At 37.1% G+C, this 17,376-nt stretch overlaps 1 protein-coding gene across 1 annotated transcript in view; it reads left to right on the top strand.

Moving 5' to 3' along the window:
* Nucleotides 1-17,376, top strand: part of LOC112445029 (sodium/hydrogen exchanger 6-like) — a 50,813-nt gene that overhangs the window by 5,757 nt on the left and 27,680 nt on the right. The window contains 9 exon segments of the mRNA XM_059883660.1: nt 2,900-2,979; nt 2,981-3,100; nt 4,702-4,779; nt 5,053-5,129; nt 5,434-5,546; nt 7,814-7,919; nt 14,232-14,373; nt 16,493-16,598; nt 16,894-16,982. Of these exon segments, the coding sequence (XP_059739643.1) occupies nt 2,900-2,979; nt 2,981-3,100; nt 4,702-4,779; nt 5,053-5,129; nt 5,434-5,546; nt 7,814-7,919; nt 14,232-14,373; nt 16,493-16,598; nt 16,894-16,982 (911 nt within the window).

A 17,376-nucleotide genomic window follows, 5' to 3' on the forward strand; every position in this document is an offset into this window, starting at 1 on the left:
CTTTCTCTGTCCAACTTATTTCACTTAGCATAATGCCCTCAATGTCCATCATGTTGTTTCAAATATCTGAATCTTTGTTAAAATGTTTTTTAGAGTCGATGCCATTGTACTGGTTACCAGTTTCTCATTGTTGCTCATTTAAAAAAAGAAAATTACATGTGACTATAAGTTGAAGAGAAGGATCCTTCATCTCTGCTGCTTCCTCCTCCATTCCCGGCCAACTACTGCTCTGGCACTCCCCATTTCTGCTTTATCACTCCCCACTCTGGCCTAGCTTCTGCCTCCACTACTTCACTGAAATTGCTCTTACCAAGGTCACCTGTGACCTCCTTGTTGCCAAACCCAATTGACACTTCTTAATGCTTGTCTTCCTTGACTTTGCTGCAGCATTTACTAGTTTTCATCACTTCCTCCTCTGTTCTTCCTATGCCTGTGGCTTTTCTTTCTTAGACTCCATCGTCTTCTTCTCTTCTACCAGCCCCTTAATTTTGGCATAAAACTCTGGGCATATATCCATAGTCCTCTTCTCACTTTGTTTGCTCCCTAGGTAATCCCTTCTGCACTTGACTTCAACCATCTTATGACTGCCAAGTGTATATCGCCAGTCCAGACCCTCCCCTTCCTTGAGGTCCAGATCCCACATACTCAACTGTGCATGTATCACAGGTACATCAAACTCAACATGTCCAAAATGAAGCTGCACATTTCCCCTAGAAATCTGTCCCCTGCCTCACTCACTGGCCCAGCTTATCCACCTAGTTGCCAAGTCACTTTAGGTTCCTCTTAGTTTTTCATCTCCCTTGCTCCCAGTCTGCTCAGTCACCAAATTCTTTTACAAGATAATACTTTCTAAAAAATCTCCCTCTCTCCCTATCTCTGCTGTCTTAGATTAGGCCCTGCATTCTTAGTGCCTGAATAACCTCAGTGGCCTTCTTATCTGACCTTCCCGAACCTCTGTAGTCTAGACCAGTCATGCTAAAATAGAAATCTGATGTCAAGCCCCTGCTTATAGGCTTTCTATGGCTTCATTTGCTTTCAGGATAAAGTCTAAACTCCCTTCCCCAAACATGCAAGGTCTTTCGTGATTCAGCTCCTGCCAGTCTTTCACACCTCAACTCTTGACAACTTGATATCCCAGCCCATCCTGAACTATTTATGATTCCCTGAATGGGCTATGTTTTCTCACTCTTCCGTGACTGGATATGTACGCTAGTCCTCATACCCTGGGAAACCATTTTTCTCTGACTTGTTACTTGCTTAGATGACACCTCTGGAAAGACTTTCCTAATGTCCCACTCCCTTTGCCAAGTGGACTGAGAGCTACTTGAAGGAGGGACCTTGTTTCATGTTGTGAACCCTGTTGGGCCTACTTAGCATAATAGTCCATTCACATATATTAAAAAGAAAGACTGACCAGTTAGAGTGGACGGAGACAGGAAGGTAAAAATGCCATTAAAGCAGAGTTAAGGAAAGTTCCAGATGTTTGAGTTCAATTTGCAGTTGAGGTATATCTATACCACTGGAAGCATTATTTGACCATAAAAAAGAAATAAAGCACTGATATATGCTACCAACAATGGAATAAACCCTGAAAACATTTGTTTAAGGAAAAGAAGCCAGACATGAAAGGTCACATATTGTAGGATTCCATTTATATGAAATATCTGGAATAGGCAGATTTATCTAGAGAAAAAGTAGATTAGTGGCTGTCAGGGGGATGGCAGTTGGGGTGGGGGAAAATGGAGAGTGACTGCTAATAGGTCTAGGGTTTCTTTTTGGAGCAATGAAAATGTTTTGGAATTGGAAAGTAGTGATCAGTATAGCAACTTTGTGAATGTACTAGAAGCCACTGAATTGTACAGTTTTAAAAGGATAAACTTTGTGGTACTTGAGTTATATCACAATAAAAGTCATTTTTAAACATTTTTGATCAATCTAGGTTTATAGTACTTAGAACATTGTGAATAACCTGAATATCAATATGATGATCCAGGTAAAATTCTAATAATACATTGATATAGTGTCAAAGTCAGTTTCTTCTGTCCATGTTTTCATTTTGAAACATATTTTAAAATTAAAATCTGAACCTTTAGCATTAGAAGAACTCAATCTACAAACATTAACTTCCAGTTTGTAAAAGTTGTATTTGGCCAGCCGTGTGCTTTAGGAGGAGAAGCAATGGCACCCCCACTCCAGTACTCTTGCCTGGAAAATCCCATGGATGGAGGGAGCCTGGTAGGGCTACAGTCCATGGGGTCCTAAGAGTCGGACACGACTGAGCGACTTCACTTTCACTTTTCACTTTCATGCATTGGAGAAGGGAAATGGCAACCCACTCCATTGTTCTTTCCTGGAGAATCCCAGGGACGGAAAGCCTGGTGGGCTGCCGTCTATGGGGTCGCACAGAGTCGGACATGACTAAAGTGACTTTAGCAGCAGCAGCAGCAGTGCTTTAGGAATGACTTAAAGAAAATAGCAAGAAGTTAGGACTTGTGAATTGGTATTAATAGATGGAGATGGTAAACACATTTCTAACATAATTATACTGTCAGGTTGGGACACCTTGGAGCATGTACTGTGTACAGATGATCTGAAGGTATTTCCTCATTTTGTTACTTTCCTAATCACTTATTTATATCTTAATCTAGGAATACAATATGCGTTGTTACCCCCCAGGGATATTTTCCCCTCCTGTCACTTGGAGTTAAATTGGGCACTTAGATTTGTGAATTTAGTAGGACTTTAAATGTAACTGCATTTGGCATAAAAATGTATTTTGAACTACAGGAAACTATCATAAGAAGATTTTCTGTTATTAATCCAGAGGTATGTGTGGGGTACACAAGAAGTAGTTTCTGTATGAAAAGAAGAGCTTATATTATTCTTTTATTATTTCCAGGTCTTTTGGTGGGCCTTGTGCTTCGATATGGCATTCACGTTCCAAGCGATGTGAATAACGTGACCCTGAGCTGTGAAGTCGCAGTCAAGCCCAACTACCTTATTGGTAAATGTTAGTGGAAAATTTTATGAGTATACGCTGAAAGGAGAGATTAGTTCACATGAACTCAATAATGTTCAAGATAATGAAATGCTTAGAAAGGTAAGTTCTTCATTAAAGAGAACCTTTGGATTTTTTTAAAAAGTATATAATAGCAGCAAAAGTGATTCAGGAGAAAAATAATGAATTTTTAATGATATTTAGAATAATCAGTATTTTCAAATGCATTAAAACCTCAATGAATGAATGTAATGCAGTGCTAAGGAAATTGTCATGTCTACAGTTTGATTTTCTGATTGAAACTAAGTACTGTAAATTGTTTTTTGTTTCACTCTGTAATGTTTTACAGTTGTAATAAATGGTAACCGGTATTGAGTTAAGCAGAATTTATAAAATATTTCTTTCAATTTGCCTATGGCCCTTGGAGTTTTATGGTTACTTTAGCACATAGCATTTATATGATAATACCTAAAATATTCCATGAATATTTTTTTGAATTCTTTCTTGCCTTGATTGTGTTGTAGAGTGCTTAGTCACTCAGTCCCATCTGACTCTTTGCAACCAGTAGGACTGTAGCCTGCCAGGCTCCTCTGTCCATGGGATTTTTCAGGCAAGAATACTGGAGTGGGTTTGCCATTTCCTCCTCCAGGGATCTTCCCAACTCAGGGATTGAACCGGCATCTCCTGTGTCTCCTGCGTTGCAGGCGGATTCTTTACCCACTGAGCCAGGAGGGATGCCCTTGTGTTGTATACTGAGCACAATTTAATCTTTCTTTGATTCATAAGGGCCTCAACCTGAGTATCAGGTACTGTACCATGGTGTGCATGAAACTTGATGTAGGTTGGTTTCAGTCTTACTGGCTCCCAGACATTCCTGGAGCTGCTTTCTCCTGACCCATTCATAGTTCCCATCCTGGACGTGTCTCAGGGCCTCATATCTCTGTTTTCATCCACCCTTGACCATTGCCTCCACATATGCTTTCTACATTGACAGGACTTGGCTTTTACAACTACTTGGTTGTGTTTTTGACCATCTTTAATGCTTTTCAAAATTACACACAAACTTAAATTTTACTTTGTAGCTAGAGCTTTTTTCTACCTGTGGAAAATTTCTAGTTCCTTAAAAAGCTCTAGGAAATGAACTTTTAGCTTGGCTATGTGTGTAGCTGCTCTGTGTTCATGTCAAATCCTACTGTAGCCTTATGAACAGAAGGGGACATCTATATTATTATAGGGAATAGATAGTAAAAGAAATGGGCTGTCAGGACTAGAAATCTGATTTGTACAGAAACTTTTTATATTATGCTATATACCTTTAGAGATGTTACCTATGCAAGAACTCTGTTTTCCTCTTGCCAACAATAATTCTGTACTCCCAAATTTTATGTTACCAGTTTGGGCCTCTTTTATTTAAAGCAAAGACACGTTTCATACTTCTTATTTTGAAGGGAGTGTTACTATCATTTTAACCTACTTTGCATAGATAGGATGTAAACTGATTGTTTCCAATGCTATCTCCTTGTCATTTGGTTGAGAAGTGGAACACCAGCTATCCTGTATGAAATATTTTTCAGTAACCACAATGGTACTGTTCTTGGCTTTCACCAGTTTAACATTAATCTTTTTTCTTTTTGCTCATTTCATAGTGTAATAAGAAATTCTTCTGAGCGAATTCATCTAAAAAGAACTCTTTATTTTAACAGGTTACTTTTGATCCAGAAGTATTTTTCAACATATTACTTCCTCCTATCATATTTTATGCAGGATATAGCCTGAAAAGAGTAAGTGCTTTTGTATTTCATATGCTTTGAACACCCTTACACTCCACGGGCTTTTACTATCGCTGCCGCTCAGAAATGGCCAGCTCACCCCTCGCTTCTCCCTCTCCTGATCCTTTTGAGATGCTGAATTTAATGCCTGTACGAAGTCTCTCTTAGTTATTTCTTTTAATGGATAATGCATTTAATATTAGTATAGTACACTAGAATATGAAACCTTTTCTTTTAAAAATAATTGGTGAATATTCTAACACAGTAAAACTTTTTTCCTATCAGAGACATTTCTTTCGAAACCTTGGGTCAATCCTAGCATACGCTTTTCTTGGAACTGCAATTTCTTGTTTTGTAATTGGGTGAGTATTTGAAGCTTAAAACACTTTTAGCCTTCAAATTATAATTTTAAAATAATGCATATTTGACTTCTGCAATATTGTATTCTTGAATGTGTCTAAGGACTTTTGTAGTAAAATGTATTCATATAGGTAATAAGTTCTTTGAATTTTCCTTAAGGCTAAGGCATTACGATATTTAAATGACATGCAGTAAATGCGGGTTTAGTCACAAAGTACTAATAGTAGACCCGTCTTATTCTTATTGTATTCTAACTTCTTTCGCAGTTGATGTTTTTTCTAAAGTAGACATATGTTTATTGAACAGATCAATAATGTATGGCTGTGTTACACTGATGAAAGTAACTGGACAACTTGCCGGAGATTTCTACTTTACAGATTGCCTGCTGTTTGGTGCCATCGTATCAGCAACTGATCCAGGTATGTTTTACATGAATATGGAACTTGAGTACTTAAGGTGTACAGTGTTTTTCCAACAACACACATGCATGTATTTCTTGCTTTGAGGTGTAGAATTCAGTATTAGGTATTCCCCATCTTGCTATACTTTCCAGTTGTGGAAGGAAAAAACAAAATTCATGGATCCTTTTGGCTTAAGCACACAATTTTTTTCCTCTTTATTATATGTCCTAATACTGGTCCACAATTTGATGCTTTTTAGATGAGGACCGTAAAGCATTTCCTTCAAGAATTTTAGGTTGGTCTCTATCCCAGGTGACAGGGTATAGAAGACAAACTGTATTAGTTAAGAATGGGCAATGATGATACATTTCCTTTCAAGCTTCTAGAAAACAGATCCCTAAAAATCTGTTGACATTTAGCTAATCTGAATTTAAGAGTAAGAAAAATTGTTCTAAAATGACTGTTAGAAGGCCATTATACAAACAAGTGTGATTTGGGGCCATTGGTGGGTTGTAATATATATTAAAGAGCTATTTTTAGAAAATTGGCTTTCTGATTATGGAGTAGTTTTGATATTATCATGACGTGACAGTGAATTTTGTTGTATTGAGTTAGATGAGTTAGACTGTAGTTTTCCTGATATAATATTGGTGATCTTCACAGCTACATTCAAATTAAGAATTTAGAGCATGTTTAGGCTGACGATGTAGGGATAAGAGCAGAGATTGCATTTTTTGAACTAAGGACGCAAGTTTTCTTTTACTAGATTTTGTTTTCTTGGTAGGTTTGTTTCGTTTTACCCTTTGACCTTGTAAGTTAATAATCTTCTTTAATTATCATCTAGCATAATCAAAGTTTATCTCTGAATTCCTGTGTTAACTCTGATAACACAGGGCATTATAGAATGTGGGAAAATATGCTCTATACTCTGTAAGAAATGATTTTAAGAGCTCAGAGGACATTTTAGAGAGGCATTTTTGTAGTCTGGCATTTTTAAAACTGAAAAGCAAATCACCTCCTTAAAGACAGTCGAGACTGCCCCCTTGTTGTTTGTAGCTATTCCCATTATCAGTATGAAGATGGGATGGTTTTTGCAGGAAGCTAGTGGTCTCTGTTCTCCATATTCTCTTACTGGAAGCAAAATCCTCAACTTTTCAAAGTCTAGGAGAAATCTCAGTCAGTTGGACTGGCCTACATTACTTAAAACTTCTGGTTTTGTTTTAGTGGGAGTATTGCCTGGATGGCTCAAGCAGAACTGTTTTGCTTATATAAAGCTGAATGGTTATATTTCTTCTGAGTTATATAGGTATTTACCCCTATAATAATTCTATTATTTTGCAGTTGTTCACTTGATAGAAGGGGGAGCCATAGGTTCTTTTTAAAATTTTACAGCATTGTTCCAGCCCTCCTTTTTGCCTTCTCTTGGTTAGCTTTGATATCAGGATATTCTGGATGAAATGCTTTGCAGTGGACACTTTATCTTTTAAAGTACAAGCTTCCTGTTTTTTAGTTGGCATTTGAAGAGGTTCTCCCAACTCTGGTTGTAATAATCTTTCATGTTTGCTTGAGTTTATCTAGCAAGTGAGCTGTACGTGACTCAGCAATTAAAGTTACAATGCAACTTCAGTCTCCTCTGATTTTCTAAGAATTCTCATGTAATGGTTTTCTAAGAGAAGGTTTTTTTGTTTTTGTTTTTTTTTCCCTCTCAAGCTGAAATAGCCTGATAGTTGTCCTCTTATTAAGTTAAATATAGCAGCTGTAATTCTGGTCATAAATTTTATGCCAACCGGAAACCAAACTCGTGTTTTCATTTCCCACTGTCTCTGCTAAGCTGGTATGCTTGAAATTTACAAGTCAAATAGAAGTGAGTTATAAGGCTCCAAGGAAAAAATGAAGTTTGCAGCAGGAAATGCTTTTTGTAATAGTCTTCTTTATCAAAGATTAATGATCACCTGGTCTGTAAGAAATTCTGAATGTATTTTTTATGGGAAAGAAATGTACAAGGCAAGATTATTAGCATTTGCATAAAGAATGTAGGCCAACTCAGTCCTCCAAGGTTATTTTTGACTGTTAGAAAAAGGAAGGAGATATTACAGGTACACAGTTAGGGAAAAGAAAAATATTGACATAAAATTACTGAATCTTTAATATGGTATGAATGTTTGTTAGGATTGAATTCTGAGATGAAGAAAGGAATTTCCAAATAACTAGTATGATCATCTGTGGAGGGAAATATGTTATATTTGTAATGTCTTAATATTCCTGTGACTCTTTCTACTTGCTAGTGACTGTTCTTGCCATATTCCACGAGCTTCAAGTTGATGTTGAACTCTATGCACTTCTTTTTGGTGAAAGTGTCCTCAATGATGCTGTTGCCATAGTGCTCTCTTCGTAAGTGTGTTGTTTTTTTTTTTTCTTATTTTATTCTCTATGTCGAACATTAGGATTCTAAGAACCAGAAGTCACTTATTGAGTAGAGTAGATTATGAATAGAAACATTTGAAAACCTGAAGCATTTTCCCCTGTGAATAAATATATGCTTATAGATAACATGGAAAATTCATAGAAACCAAAAAAAGAGGGGAAGGAATATATGTATATGCATGGCTGATGCAGTTTGCTGTGCAGCAGAAAATAAGACAACATTGTGAAGCAGCTATACTCGAATAATTTTTTTTTAAAAAATGCACAGAAGAAAAGGAAGAAAAAGCGACATGTATCCCTGACACCTAAAGACAATTACTGTAAGCATTCTAGGACATTTTAAAAATTTCTTTTCTTCTATACATAATATTTTTACATAGTTGTGATTGTAGTGTATATGTAATTTTGCATTCTGTTTTAACATGGACATTTTTTCTTCAAATTGAATTTTTTGGCATAGCTATATATTCACATGGTTCAAAAATCAAAACTATATAGAAAGGTATACATTGAAAAGTCACATTCTCACTCCTGTCCTCATCCACCTATCCCCTCAGTCCCTTTAGGTAACCATTTTTATTAGTTTCTTGTGTATCCTAGTGTTTCTTCAAATGCAAGCATGTATATGAATAAATATTCTTAATTTGCCTCATTTCATATTTTAAAAGTAGCATGCTGTATATGTTCTATACCTGACTTCCTCTCACGTAACTACATTCTGGAGATCTTTCTGTATCAAAGCCAGGAGTTTCTCATTCTTCATTTACAGGCACATAGTATTCTGTGTACAATACTATGAACTGTACTGTAGTTTACTTAATCAGTCTTCTATTGCTGGAAACATAAAGGGTTTACAATTCTTTGCTATCTCAAATAATGTTGCTGTGATTAACTTTGAACTTGCCTGTTTTATATGTACATTAGTATATTGATTATTGGTAGGATAAATTCTCAGAAGTGAGATTAGTGGGTTAAAGGGTAAATACATTTGTAATTTTGTTAAATTGCTAAAATGCCTGTCAATTAGCTGTTTTGCATTTTAGCCACCAAATTATGAGAGTGCCTGTTTCCTCACAACTTCACCAACATGGCAGACTTTGCTATTTTTGCCAATTTGATGATTAAGAAATACTTCATACTTTAATTCATATTTCTCTTATTTAACATAATCATTTCAGAAACTTAATTTTTAGAAGTGCTAAGTAGTATACTTTTTAAATTTATTTTTTTAATTGAAGGATAATTGTTTTACAGAATTTTGGTAAAGAATCTGCCTGCAATGTGGGAGAGCTGGGTTCGATCCATGGGTTGGGAAGATTCCCTGGAGAAGGGAATGGCTACCCACTCCAGTATTTTGGCCTGGAGAATCCCCATGGACTCCATGGGGTCACAAAGAGCTGGACACTTTTTGAAAACAATGAAAATGAGCAGTATTTTAATCTAAGTATAGAAATCACTATATATGCTACTAGAAGATATTTGCAGGTGAAAGAGTGGATGTGAACCTCTGAGGAGCTGTGGCCTGCCAACTCACTCCTACTAAGCAAATATCTAACCCTATAGACAACTGCCTTTACTCTACACCAGAACTTTCTACAAGAGAGAAGTAAAACTCTCTCACCTTTCCTCCTTACTTTTATTTCTCTCCTTAATTTCCACTTCATTAACCATAAAAGAGCAGTCAGTCACTGACTCTGGTTTACACAACTTGATTTACCCCATTGTCTAACTGCAAAGTGGAAAATTATCCTTTCTGAGATGTAACACTAATTCCTTAAATGTTGTGCATGAAGATGTGCGAAAGATCAGATCTTCTTTTGTGAATGTAGTGCATATAAATTCTACCCCCTCTACCATATTTATTGCCAGAATTTTTTGCGACTGTGGTGGCTCAGATGGTAAAGCATCTGCCTGCAGTGCAGGAGACCGAGGTTTGATCCCGGGGTAGGGAAAATCCTCTGGAGAAGGAAATGGCAAACCACTCTAGTATCCTTGCCTGGAAAATCCCATGGACAGAGGAGCCTGGTGGGCTGCAGTCCATGGGGTCTCAAAGAGTCGAGCATAAGTGAGCGACTAACACTTTCACTTTCGTAGGAGGTTCCTAACTGAAGTGCTTGGCATTACATTTTTCATCATCTTTCGTTTGCCTTTAAAAGTACATTAGATAGCTCAGCTGGTAAAGAATCCGCCTGCAATGCAGGAGACCCTGGTTCGATTCCTGGGTCGGGAAGATCCCCTAGAGAAGGGAATGGCTACCCACTCGAGTGTTCTGGCCTGGAGAATTTCATGGATTGTATAGTCCATGGGGTCTCAAAGAGTCGGACACGACTGAGCAACTTTCACTAGATGTGAATAGTCTACTTTGTGTTGACTTCTGTTTGGTGATTTTCTAACGTGTATATTCTGTAGAAACAGCCTTGTGGAAAGAGGGGGACCCCTTCCTGAAGGACTTCTCTTAGGCAGTTAACAGGTTAAGATATCCATTCTCGAAATTTATGTTAGAAGTTGTTTTTATTTGTTTTTTGACCTGTTAGATTGACAGTAACTTTTTTTGTTGTTAATGTCAATACTTTAATCTGGTGAAGGTGGAGTGAAACTGATTCCCTCATTGCTGTATGAGGTAGAGCTTATGTACTGATAGGGTTGTGTATACCTAGAGATGGTCTACGTTGAATAGTATTCCTCTGAACGGGTATACCATGATTACCCTAGAGACCTAAGTTCATACTAATTTAAAATATGTTTTGAGGGTCATTTACATTTTATAAAATGTAAGTATGAGTAGACAAACATGACAGAAACTGTTTAGCTTTACTAGTCACCAGAGATATACATGTGAAATTAGTGGCCATTTTTACCTATTCAGTTACCAAGAACAAAATTGTTAATGAAAAATAGTTACTGCTGGTAATGGTCTACTATAGTCATTCTTAACTGGGGACAGTTTTGCACCATTACCACCCCCCAACCAGGGGATATTTGGCAACGTCTAGGGACATTTTGGTTATCAAGAACAGGAGGATGTTGCTGTTGGCATCTAGTGAGTAGAAGCCAAGGGTACTGTTAAATAATCCTTCAATACACAGGACAGCACCCACTACCCAACAAATAATTACCTGGCCCTGAATGTTAGTAATGCTGGGATTGAGAAACCCTGATGTCGTTTTAAAACTGCATCACTTGTACATTGTTGTTGACATTGAAATTGGTAGTACCTGCTCTTTTGTATTTTATCTTTTGTCATTTATGATAATAAATTAATACATGTTTTTAACAAAAATTTAAAGTATCTGACTTAGTAGAAAATTCCTGAAATTTCAGCTCTCAGAAATAACCACTTATTAATGTTTTCATCCAGATTTTTTCCATTAGGATATTAGCATATGTATAAATAATATTAATTTTTAAACAAAATGGCATAGCACTGTACATACTTTTCTGTAACTTTCTTCTTTCACTTAGACATTGTACTACATTAATACCTCCTTTATCCCATTGTATGGATACACTACCAATGTACCTCTGCAGTTCCCTTGCTGATTAATATTTAGTGTTTTCTAATATCGTATTATTGTGAATAGCACTGCAGTGAATATATTTATATATAAATCTTTGTGAATCCTTGAGAGTATTTCTGTAGGATATTTTTTGAAAGTAGAATTTCTAGGCCATTGGATATCATTACTAAAAAATGAGAGATATAGTCATATTTCCCTCTTAAAATATAATAAAGATTTAGTTGAAAGCTATTGCTCAACATGTAAAAGCAGCTATAGGTTTAGTTAATACCTTGTTTCTAAGAATGTAGAATGGGAAAACAGTCCAAAATTTGTAAAAAGCACAAATATGTTCTTTCACACTGTTATTTATAGTAGCAAAAATATTAGAAGCAACTTTAAAATGTCCAATAGTGAGGAAATGGTTAAATAAATCATGTTATATCCATTTGGACCATTTTGATGTCTTAAAAAACCACGACTAGAGAGACTGTAGTCATTCTTATTGTCAGTTGAAGAAGCAGAATTCAGAACTGTATGTTCACTATGATTACAACTAAACATGAACTAGCATGCATGTAACAAAAAGATTGAGGACATAAGGAGAAGGGGGTGACAGAGGATGAGATGGTTGGATGGCATCATTGACTCAATGGACACGAGTTTGAGCAAACTCTGGGAGATAGTGAAGGACAGGGAAGCCTGTTGTGCTACAGTCCATGGGGTCACAAAGAGTTCGACACAACTGAGTGACTGAACAAAAACAAAAAGAGGGGGAAGAAATACAGAAGGAAAATAAGAGATCTGTCAGGGTAGTGGAATGATGGGGTGATTTTCCCCCCTAAATTGTACATTGTATTACTCTCAAGATTTTTTTTAAGTATTCATAAAAATGCTGCTGCCTCAAGTTAAAATGTTGACTGATGTAGAAAAGATGAGTTAAGATTTCAATCCAGAGGCCAGCATTTGAAAAGGAAGAAGACAAACCTGTCATGTGTTCTCAGCCCACCATGCTTTTCCTGTACATTTTAGTGATTAAAGAATAAAATAATGATTAATGTGAATCTTGAATTTCCATGAACTACTCCAGGGAAAGTGATCTCAGAAGGCATTGCATTGATACTTTGTTCCTGTCAGCATTTTGAAAACTATGGCCAGAGAGAAAGAACGTATTTCCTTTCTCCAGCCAGCTGCTATATTTTCATGCTATAATATAGTCAACTCTAATTTACAGTGGTAGGGTCCTTTATGTGTAGGTAAGATAGTATGACGTGAAAAGCCATTTCATATTCACTAAAACAGTAACAGATCTACCAATCACAAAATGATCTGGTCACTTTGAAGATTTAAATGCAGATTTTATTATTTTTTTAAATTTAATTTTATTTTTTAACTTTACAGGATTGGTTTTGCCATATATCAAAATGAATCTGCCACGGGTATACATGCGTTCTCCATCCTGAACCCTCCTCCCTCCCCATACCATCCCTCTGGGTCCAACCCAGTGCACCAGCCCCAAGCATCCAGTATCGTGCATCGAACCTGGACTAAATGCAGATTTTAAAGTTTTCAATTCAGATTGAGTCTCAGAAATTTCTATATTCCATTACCAGAAATTCATATTGGAGTTATACTTCAATAAGATAGGTAAAATTAGGAAATGTTAGCTTGGTCTTAGGTTTTGTTTTGTTTTTTAACTTAACTAGGGAGGTGTGAAGAGAACTTCATGTACGTGGTATAGCAATGTCATTTTTTAGCCTCGAATCAGAAAAAACAAAAATCAGCAATAACCACGGGGAGAATTCATTATATTCTTAGGAATGTGTTTCTTCTGCTTCTTTTCTTTGACATGACTTGTGTGATGTCTTTGAGTCTGGATTCATTATATAAACACTGGTACTCAATTAACTGTGATGAAAACTGACTTAGTAATGGTAGGTGCTTTTGCCAGAGACCCACTAGCAAGAGTGATTTTCTCAGCTGTGTTTAGTTCCTGGGGCAACTGTTTCAAAAGAAGTATTTTTAGACCAGATTTAGACTGTGAGTTCAAGATGGAGAGTGTCCCTTCTAATTACCTGTCTTGGCCTCTCACAGAGTGACTTTCTTTCAGAAGTTTAGGTGAAGGATTCAGCTGGGTATGCTAAAAGTACTGTTGAGTGGACTCTTAACTCCTTGGAAGGCCTTTCAAGCCCTTCTATCTATAAAAGTCCATTTCAGTGAGTGAATAGATAGGAGGTTCTGGGCCATCTAGTATTCTAAAAGTTGAAAGGGTTCTTTAGTCATCCTTTTTATTTTTCCCATAGGAAAAACAAAATGTGACTGGATTGAGTATTGAACAGTGTTCTTTATATTTTTATGCATACTGTGTTGGAAACGTGGGGAATTTTTCATGAGTTTGTTCATATTATTAGTACGTTAGGGCTTTTAGGCACTCAGTACCAGTAAGTAAACAGTCACAAAAGAATAGTGCTGCGTGGTATCTTGAGACGGGAGGAAAAGGCTTGGTTCGACCTTCATAAAGAGGATCTTACTGAATAAAATGTTCTACCTTCTGAAATTGTCACTTAACAAAAGCTGAGTTTTCTTGTTAGCTGATCCACTGCAGCATGTTTTGGTAACCTTTGGTCCTTATTTTGGCAATTCAAATCCAAAGTTTTGGGGTTTTACCCCCTCTTATTTCATCATCAAGCTTGACACTAGGTAATTTTTAAAATTTTTTAGATAATGTTTTAAAAGTAAAAGTTGCTTCTCGAAGAAAGAGCCATTTCTTTCTCTTTCATAGCTCAATAGTAGCATACCAGCCAGCTGGAGACAACAGCCACACCTTTGATGTCACAGCCATGTTCAAGTCTATTGGGATTTTCCTTGGAATCTTCAGTGGCTCTTTCGCGATGGGTGCTGCTACTGGAGTGGTGACAGCTTTAATATCCTTTTATTATACTTATCTTTTCTTGTTAACTTTACAGAGTAATGTAATACTGTGTTCCGTGGTCTCACCTACTTCTGCAATTGACATCATGTTATAATTATTAACCTTATAAGCAAGTGCTTGGTTTGAATTAGGCAATCATCTTTACCAGTAAATAAATAAAAGAATTTCATTGCTTTGTGTAGGGCTTCATGCCCTTAAACACTCACTATGGAATTCTATTTAGACATAGTGACCTTTTGGGGGTGAATTTTAAGGGAGAAGGCAATGGCACCCCACTCTGGTACTCTTGCCTGGAAAATCCCATGGATGGAGGAGCCTGGTGGGCTCCAGTCCATGAGGTCGCTAAGAGTCGGGCACGACTGAGCGACTTCACTTTCACGCATTGGAGAAGGAAATGGCAACCCACTCTAGTATTCTTGCCTGGAGAATCCCAGGGACAGAGGAGCCTAGTGGGCTGCCGTCTATGGGGTCGCACAGAGTCGGACACAACTGAAGTGACTTAGCGGCAACAGCAGCAGCAGATTGAATTGATATAAAGGTAGATATTTTCCAAAGAGCCCCTTGGGTGTTCCATGTGGCTGTTCAGCCTGGCATCCTTTTGCTCTTCATTTAATAGGACGAATAGGAATGTATGATCTTGATACCAATTGAATAAAATAAAGTTCCCGGCTTAGGATAGATGGGAGTTCATCTTAGCTCTCACCGATTTTAACCTTATGCTCTCAAGTCCTACACATTACCACTAGTTTGCTTTTAGAAACATTGAGCCAGTCATTCTTGTATTCATTCAAAAATTTTTCTTTTTTTCTTAGTCATTGCAGTTTCACGTTCATAAGTTAAAATATAATAGAAAATGACAGTTTAATAAATGAATCTAAATCTTCTGTTATTGGATTCTTTAAGTGCAAGTATACCTAAACTTCTGGAACTTCAATTTTCTGTTTTATATCAAGCTTTTAATTCTTCAAAAAAATTTCTTGATTATCTGTTATATACCACATGCTATGCCCTGTGTATCACAGATAAACAAGGCCTCTTGTGGTGTCTGCCTTTTGGAACTCCTAATATAGAAGAATTGCTGGCACTGCACTCCATGGGACCTCAGTGTAGGAAGGTGGAGGGTGAGGAGAGCGTGGAAGATGAGTAGGATTTGATCTCTAAAGAGCTTCCAGCTCCAGAACTTTCAAGATACTTTCATAGAAAACAAATACTTTTCCAAGAATATATTCATTTTCTGTACTTAGTTTTGTTCTGGAAGAAGCTTGTCTTAGGGCTTTTTTTCAGGCACACTGAGCCTTAAAGGGACAGTGAAAACAGTTCTGAAGAAGGACCAGGCCAGCTAGTATCTCTTTCCTAGCCTAAGTTCCTTGAGGAACTTTATCATTGTGTTGTAGTACACATTTGTTGAAGGGAATGTAGACTCCAGGCTGAGATTTGCCACAGCTTGATACAGGCCCTTCCACTGGCAACTATCAAATACTTGTTATACTAGTATGAGTGAGTGACATGCCTCAGTTTCCTCATGGGATACTCTACATCACAGAGAGGATTAAACATCAAATCTCATGAAAATGACATTTTTACTAGGTATAAATTGCTATTATTATGGAAGCTGTCTTGCTTTGGGTCTCAAATTAATAGAGTTGGCATATTGTGTATCTGATCTGTCACTCCTGTCCTTTACTGTCATGTTTGTTCTTTACTTGGATTAGGAAGGCAACCCACTCCAGTATTCTTGCCTGGAAAATTCCATTGACAGGGGAGCCTGGTGGACTATAGTCCATGGGTCTCAGAAGAGTCAGACACAACTGAGTTACTGAGCACGCACACACACTGTTCCTTACTGCATGGTTTCTAACAAAGCATGTGATACCCATAAAACAATTGGATGGACTAAGCTGTAGAGCTTCCTCATGGAAGGGAGGACTGCTGACTCCTTAGTACAATGCTTGTGTTCAGAATTTCTTCACTTTGGTGCCTCCTTATTCTGTGACTTTTGTGTTAGAGACTAGAGAATCCTTCTGCTTTCAGGCTTGCCTTGCTTCAACTATTATTTTTTCTAGTAACACTTCTGTATTATGAGATCTTGTTATCAACCTTGACAGTCTTACGTGACAAAGTTCACCAAATTACGAGAGTTCCAGCTGTTGGAGACGGGCCTGTTCTTCTTGATGTCCTGGAGTACCTTCCTCTTAGCTGAAGCATGGGGTTTCACAGGTAGGTTACTTTCTCCTTTTAATTGTAAACCCTTATAGGGAGTGACTTAGCCAGTGATGTTTTTTCTATGTGTGGACCAACTCCTCTAGTGTTTGAGCACTCTTGTTAGGGTTGGCATTTATGCTATCATTTTAGAATGTAAAAGATTTTCAGTGGAAGCGGTTCCTCTCGACAAAGTAAGTCACAACTGAAAAATTTAACACTAAACATCTAATTTACTTCTATGAATAAGATCCTTAGTATAAAAGTTGGGAACACGCCTTTGATGTGAACTCGGAACTCATTGTCTTTATAGGTGTGGTTGCAGTGTTGTTTTGTGGCATCACACAGGCCCATTATACGTACAACAACTTGTCCACAGAGTCTCAGCATAGAACTAAACAGGTAAGAGAAACTATAGTTTGTCAATAAACTTTTTTTGCAGCAAAACAGTTTTTTTTTTACTTTAAAATAATCTTTGTTCTGTTCAAAGTGATGTCTGCTCACTTCAGTTCCTCTTCTGTTGGCTCCAGAAATAGATGAGACTGGCAGATTGAAGGGTGACAGCTTTTAGGGTAGAGATAGATCAGCAAAGTAGCCAGGGGCTGTTACTATTGTGATTCCAATGGTCAGTTAGCTTCTTTTCCTTGTTTTCCTCTAATAGCTTTTTTTCTTCTAGTTTTATTGAGCTATAATTGGCATACAGCACTGTCTTAAGTTTAAAGTGTACAGAGTAATGGTTTGATCTGTATACCTCATGAAATAGTGACCACATCATGTCGTATAGATACAAAATTAA

Source organism: Bos taurus, chromosome X, assembly GCF_002263795.3.
Source record: "Bos taurus isolate L1 Dominette 01449 registration number 42190680 breed Hereford chromosome X, ARS-UCD2.0, whole genome shotgun sequence".
NCBI classification, from domain to species: Eukaryota; Metazoa; Chordata; class Mammalia; order Artiodactyla; family Bovidae; genus Bos; species Bos taurus.